A 7,230-nucleotide genomic window follows, 5' to 3' on the forward strand; every position below is an offset into this window, starting at 1 on the left:
TTCTTTTTTTTTTTCTTAACATATATTGCATTATTTGTTTCAGAGGTACAGATCTGAGATTCAACAGTCTTGCACAATTCACAGCGCTTACCAGAGCACATACCCTCCCCTCTAATATCTACTATTTTTCTTTTATTTAAGTTTTATAAATACTGCTCAAAATAATGTTCTTTATAAAGCTATCTAGCTTGACGCACTATCCGTGTATCTATTTCCCCATTCAATAATTTCAAGCTCCTTGATAATTATTTTTAATCATCAAATATTTCAGAGTTTCACTCTTACAATAAAAACCATTCATTTGTATTTCAAGTGCTAAGAGAGGTGTGTGGGTGTGAGGGGGTGTGTGTGTGTTTAAGTAAGCTCTACACCCAATATGGGGCTTGAACTCACGCCCTGAGATCAAGAGTTGCATTCTCCTCCAACTGAGCCGGCCAGGCGCCCCATCAAGTGATAATAGAGTTTTAACATATACAACACAGAAGGAGATTTTCACTCTTCAGTATACCTAGAATATTTTCCTGTATTTGAAAGTGTACATTCAGACATTAACCATCTTGGTGACACACCTTGTTCATATTACCGATTTGGACGGCAGTAACCTCTGCAATCACTCATTCATTCATCATACACAAAGTCAGGGATGCCAGAAATGATGTGGAGGTAGATCTTCAACTATTGGGCTTTCTAAAAGGCTGAAGCCAAATTAGGGACTTTGGCCAAGTATTGAAGATTGAAAAAGAGTAGTGCATCCCTACTAAATATGGAGGGATAGCCACCCAAGCTTAAAAGAAACACATTTTGTTAAAATCAGTCACCACAGTGACATTGTAAAAATATACTTTTTTGAGGTATAGCTTAGTTTTCACTTCAGATGTCCGTTTTATTTTGATCTTCCCCCCATCTTTACTCAGATCCCTCCCTTCCATATGAATTTCTCCATAATTTCTGTAAAGCCATATAGAGCTACTTTGTCATGTGAAACATGCAAATTTAAGACCTTGAGTAACACATTGTTTTATGGAGTGTCTGACTCAAACCCCGCTTCAGCTTTAAGACCCAGAGTTACACATTTCTATACAGAATGGCCAACCCAAACGTATCTTCATCTCTTTCCATTGTTCCATTTTTGTTTGTATTATCTGACTTTGTTGGGATTATAAATTCCTCAAAAGAGATGGCCAGGTCTTATTTTTCTTTGAGTCCACAGTCTATTACTGACACACCTCGAGGCACATGGTATATAGTCATGAAATAGCTGAGCTCCCAGTATGTGTCAAGGCTGATAACCTTGGGTTTGGACCCATAGTCCTGGGTTCAAATTCTGATTCTGTCATTTCCTACCCAATAACCTAGGCACAGTATTTTTCACTGAACTTTTTGTTTCCTCGTGGTAAAACTGAGGTAATATGAGCCTAACCTTCAGAGTTGCTGTGAAGATGGACTGAAACAGTCCATATAAAGCAGCTAAGCTAGCCCCTGACCCGAAAGCCAGAACGCTTTACATGTTATCATCATCAATTTGGACCTGTTCAATGAAAAAGCCTCCAAAATTGATCATTAAAAATGAAAGCATTCTAATCTGAGTTATTCACAGAAGTTGCTGAAATTATTGCACAGCATGGCATATTATGGGACTTGGCTTGTTTTAAGGTGGTTGCTTGAAAGTTAATTTCTAATTCCAAAGATGCTCAGTAGAAAGAACACAGATATCTGCTTATTTGTACTTTCTTACAAAGTTTAGGTTGTTGTACATTTTCTAAATCAATGCATAAATTTGAATAAAAATAATCTATGTTGGATGACTTTGACTATTTTAAGATAGTATTATGATTACTGTGATGTTTGTATTAACAGTCAAGATGAAGAAGAGCAAGATGGCTTCCCAGAAGTCCAGACATCACCTCCTCCATCACCGTTTCTTTCTGCCATAATAGCTGCGTTTCAGCCGGTAGCGTGTGATGACGAGGAAGAAGCCTGGCGCTGCCATGTCAACCAGATGCTGTCTGACACCGATGGGTCCTGCGCAGTGTTCACTTTTCATGTGTTTTCCAGGCTGTTTCAGGTCTGGGAGGTTTAAAGTTTTCTGAATTTATATTAACAGTTACCTGATAAAGTTACAGCTTTGGTTTTGTTTTGTTTTGTTTTTAAAGATTTTATTTATTTATTTGACAGAGAGAGACACAGCGAGAGAGGGAACACAAGCAGGGGGACTGGGAGAGGGAGAAGCAGGCTTCCCGCTGAGCAGGGAGCCCGATGTGGGGCTCGATCCCAGGACCCTGGGATCGTGACCTGAGCCGAAGGCAGACACCCAACGACTGAGCCACCCAGGCGCCCCAAGTTTTGTTTTTTTTTTAATCTAAAATCAGTATCTCTAATTCTATTTTCTTTCCCTTTTTTTTCAAATTCTATTTTCTATTTTTATTTTTCTTAGTGTCTCAGATTTTCATCTTCCCACTGATGTTCTTTAAAAAAATTTTTTCCCCGGGGCTCCTGGGTGGCATAGTCCATTGAGCGTCCCACTCTTGGTTTTGGCTCAGGTTGTGATCTCAGGGTCGTGAGATCGAGCCCCACGGACTCCATGCTCAGAGCTGAGTCTGCTTGGGTTTCTCTCTCCCTCTGCCCCTCCTCTCCCCCATCTCTAAAATAAATAAATCTTTAAAAAAAATTTTTTTTGGGCGCCTGGGTGGCTCAGTTGGTTAAGCGACTGCCTTCGGCTCAGGTCATGATCCTGGAGTCCCTGGATCGAGTCCCACATCGGGCTCCCTGCTCGGCAAGGAGCTTGCTTCTCCCTCTGACCCTCCCCCCTCTCATGTGCTCTCTCTCTCTCACTTTCTCTGTCTCAAATAAATAAATAAAATCTTTAAAAAAAAAAAAAAATTTTTTTTTCCCGAAGATAGTGATATTATTTAAATTTATATTGTGATGCCATTGTACTGCTGATAATTTATAAACAACTAATACAGATATCTCCCTTCAGGCAACTAAAATAAAACTTGAAAGCAATATCTGATAAATTTTCTGCAGTAGGGTGGGCACCATCCGGGATGCCAAAAAAACATAGAAAGCATGGTCCCTGCCTTCAAAGGGTTTACAGTCACTATCCTAAAACAATTTATAATTAAGTACTAAATTAATTGGCTGTGTTTCCACACATCTCAAAAATTTTAGCTAAGATTGCTTCCAACCGTAGAAATAGTAATATGAGCTAGGCATTGTGCTTAAATGCTTTACATTATTTAATTCCTAGAACAGACCTATGAAATGTAGATGTATTGGGCGCCTGGGTGGCTCAGTTGGTTAAGCGACTGCCTTCGGCTCAGGTCATGATCCTGGAGTCCCGGGATCGAGTCCCACATCGGGCCCCCTGCTCAGCAGGGAGTCTGCTTCTCCCTCTGACCCTCCTCCCTCTCATGCTCTCTGTCTCTCATTCTCTCTCTCGCAAATAAATAAAAAAAATAAAAATAAAAAAAAAAATGTAGATGTATTTCTGGCGTTCTGTAGCCAGGGAAACTAAAGCACAGAGAAACACCAGGTCAGTCATTATGCTCTGAACTACCTACCACTTTTCCTCTCAACCCAAGCAAATGCTGCCCATCTTGGAAGACCCAGCTAAGTACATATTCTCAGTGGGGCTTTTCCAGCCACTCCAACCTCCAGTCTCTCCCTCCGGGAAGTTGTTTAGCGCTCCTGAAGCAGAGCATTTATTTATTTTATTCTGTACTTTTGCACTGCTACTTGGTTTCCTATTTATGTATTTTTTTCTTTCCAATGATATTCTGTTTCCTGATGCTTGAGATTGTAGCTAATGCTTTTATTATTATTAAACTATAAGGATACCCGACGGTGCGGCACATACACATGTGGGTACACGTTAACTATCTGTATAATTATACCATTGATAATGTAGTCTAAGTCCCTGAGTGCTCATTATGGGTAAGGCACTCTCTACTTTACGTCAGTGAGTATTCTTGAGTTTTGAGAAGATAGTACCCTTAATGCATGTTTATGACTTTAATTAAATCAGATGGCAGCCCATAGCCAAGCATACATAGTAAACTGCATTTACTGAAAGTTTCTTTCAGGTAGAACTTTAGAAGAGCTAATTCTTCAGACATGTAAGGACTTTATTTCCAGTGATGTGCAGCACGTATTCCTTCTATCTCTCCTAATGAAAAAAATCTCAGGAATGGGGAGATGAATGGCATGAATCATCAGTTTCTTTTTTCAGTAGTATGATTTTGTAAATTTTTGATCATTTTGTGAAATTAACATATCCTAAAGAAGAGACTAAAAACATGGATTTACAGACCAGTTATTAGAATTCTGTATATCACTACAATAATAATTTTAAAATAAAAGTTTGCCCTAATTATAAATTATGCTCCTTAAAGATGAAAAAAGGCCTTCTTATGAAACACTAAAATTTTTTAATGCTTTTCTCCGTAGACAATTCAAAGAAAGTTTGGAGATATAACTAATGAGGCAGTCAGCTTTCTTGGTGAGAGTCTGCAACGCATTGGTACCAAATTTAAAAGTTCACTGGAAGTGATGATGATGTGTTCAGAATGCCCAACAGTGTTTGTGGATGCTGAAACAGTAAGTTGTTTTTGTTTTTTTTTTTAAGATTTTATTTATTTATTTGACAGAGAGAGACACAGTGAGAGAGGGAACACAAGCAGGGGGACTGGGAGAGGGAGAAGCAGGCTTCCTGCTGAGCAGGGAGCCCGATGCAGGGCTCGATCCCAGGACTCTGGGATCATGACCTGAGCCGAAGGCAGACGCTTAACGACTGAGCCACCCAGGCGCCCCGAAACAGTAAGTTTTTATATGAAGGCTTATTATAAAGACTAAATTTGAATGGCACCAATCAGTAAATGGTCTTTTTTTTTTTTAAAGGCAATTCAGAATTTTGAAGTGTAAAGGTTTATATTTTCAATTTGACTATAAATATCTCGCAAAATATAATTCCAGTGTATTATATGCAGTGACTTGTGACTGTTTCTGATTCTGAGCCCTCACTGTCCTCACCCTTCACAGAGTCCTAGATGGGGAAGCTAGAGAGTCCTACTCTAGACATGGGTACTTCTTTCCTGATTCTTGAATAAAAGTGGGTAGGAGAGGGCTAGACCTACCCCCATGAAGAACCCAGAGCTCAGTCTTCGTGTTTTGTTTCCAAACATGCTCATAGATTATGTATTAAGATATGTAGAGAGGGGCACTTGGGTAGCTCAGTCATTTAAGCGTCCAACTTTTGATTTCAGCTCAGGTCATGATCTCAGGGGTGGTGAGATCGAGCCCCACATCGGGCTCAATGCTGGACATGGGAGCCTGCTTAAGATTCTCCCTCTCCCTCTCTCTTTAAAAAAAAAAAAAAAAATATATATATATATATATATATTTAGAGCATTAAGATTTAAGAAGCTTCAAGGGTGTTATCTTTAAGGTATATACTGGTCTGGCATGCCATTTCTCACCTAAGGCAGTTCTTGAAAGCATTTGAAGGCATACTTGTCCTTGCTGGCATCCCTGAAATCCCACTGCGTTTGTACTATTTCAGCGAAAGGTCAGCCCTTCGTACAGGACAGAGTGCAGTAAAGGGACGCCGGCACTAAGTTGGGCCAAAAACCAACTAACAGAAATTCCACGACTCAAAAGTTGCCAGTCTCATGACTATGACCAGAAATGATAACCTGGGGGCGCCTGGGTGGCTCAGTCGTTGTCTGCCTTTGGCTTGGGTCGTGATCCCAGGGTCCTGGAATCCTGCTCAGCGGGGAGCCTGCTTCTCCCTCTACCCCTGCTCGTACTCTCTCTCTCTCAAATAATAAAGTCTTAAAAAAAAAAAAAGTGATAACCTGGATCAATGTTTCTGATTTGACAGCTGATGTCATGCGGTTTGCTGGAAACACTCAAGTTCAGTGTTTTGGAGTTGCAAGAACACCTGGATACATACAATGCCAAAAGAGAAGCAGCTGAGCAGGTCAGTCTCCTTTTGCCATATGAAAAAAGTAGCTTGCTTTTGACACTAGAAATGTTAACTTGGCAGCTGAATTCCAGCCGAGAGAGAAAAGCAGACCTCTTAGCACTTGCCTCAGGGTTTTACTGAGAAACATGGGCCCTCCCTCTGAATTCTCTGTCCAGTGAATTCCTGTCTTTGGCTCTTAGAAATCAGCCCTCGAAGAGCCTAAGAACACAATGGAAAACTATAGCTTTATAGAAAGCTTCTTTGTGGAGACGACATAGCTTCTGTCCACAGTGCAAGTGGGGAAATAAAAGCATCAGCTCTCTGAGAATGCACTATGCTGTTGTGATCTGGAAAATGTGTAACCCATGCCAAAGCTGGGCTCTCTTTCCTGCGATGTGTATGTGGGCAAGCAAAGGGAGAAAGAGATGTGTAGTAGATTATAGATCGTACTTTTGAAGAGATGTTTCTTCATCCCCCATCTGGCACTGCAAAACAATAATTAGTTCTGTTCCCGAGAGGGAAGGTTTTCAATTAGCAGGGGCAGAAAAACTGAAAACTGTTTTCTCCTTTTCACACAAACTATATAGAGTAGACATTTTTTTCCTAGAATAGATGGATCTTTCATTAATTAGTATTAAATACCTGTCGCATGTAATGCTCGCTTCCTCAGCACATCTACTAAAATTGGAATAATACAGAGAAGATTAGCTTGGTCCCTGTGCAAGGATGACATGCAGATTCGTGAAGTGTTCCATATTTTCTTTGGAATGTTACTTAGCCATAAAAAAGAATGAAATCCTGCCATTTGCAACGACATGGATGGAACTAGAGGGTATTATGCTAAGTGAGATAAGTCAGTCAAAGAAAGACAATTATCATATGATCTCATTCCTATGTGGAATTTAAGAAACAAAACAAATGAACATAGGGGGAAAAGAGAGGCAAACCAAGAAACAGACTTTTTTTTTTAATTTTATTTTATTATGTTATGTTAGTCACCATACAATACATCATTAGTTTTGATGTAGTGTTCCATGATTCATTGTTTTCGTATAACACCCAGTGCTCCATGCAGTACGTGCCCTCCTTAATACCCATCACCAGGCTAACCCATCCTTCCACCCCCTCCCCTCTAACACCCTCAGTTTGTTTCTCAGAGTCCATAGTCTCTCATGGTTCGTCTCTCCCTCTGATTTCCCCCCCTTCATTTTTCCCTTCCTTCTCCTAATGTCCTCCATGCTATTCCTTATGTTCCACAAGTAAGT

The 7,230-nt window shown here is 40.1% G+C and overlaps 1 protein-coding gene, 1 long non-coding RNA gene and 1 other non-coding gene across 3 annotated transcripts in view; 2 read left to right on the top strand and 1 right to left on the bottom strand.

Moving 5' to 3' along the window:
• The window catches only part of FRYL (FRY like transcription coactivator), a 242,644-nt gene that overhangs the window by 221,494 nt on the left and 13,920 nt on the right, over window positions 1-7,230 (top strand). The window contains exons 48-50 of the mRNA XM_081812875.1: window positions 1,858-2,065; window positions 4,450-4,599; window positions 5,882-5,980. Of these exons, the coding sequence (XP_081669001.1) occupies window positions 1,858-2,065; window positions 4,450-4,599; window positions 5,882-5,980 (457 nt within the window). The remainder of the gene's footprint in view (window positions 1-1,857; window positions 2,066-4,449; window positions 4,600-5,881; window positions 5,981-7,230) is intronic.
• The window catches only part of LOC145720199 (uncharacterized), a 204,006-nt gene that overhangs the window by 118,052 nt on the left and 78,724 nt on the right, over window positions 1-7,230 (bottom strand). The window lies entirely within an intron of this gene.
• On the top strand, window positions 6,620-6,726 carry LOC145720398 (U6 spliceosomal RNA). Its single transcript, XR_014143299.1, has one exon. It is a non-coding gene; the product is annotated as a U6 spliceosomal RNA (small nuclear RNA).

This window comes from Leptonychotes weddellii, chromosome 2 (genome assembly GCF_054177405.1).
Source record: "Leptonychotes weddellii isolate Sample4059 chromosome 2, ASM5417740v2, whole genome shotgun sequence".
In the NCBI taxonomy this organism is placed as follows: domain Eukaryota; kingdom Metazoa; phylum Chordata; class Mammalia; order Carnivora; family Phocidae; genus Leptonychotes; species Leptonychotes weddellii.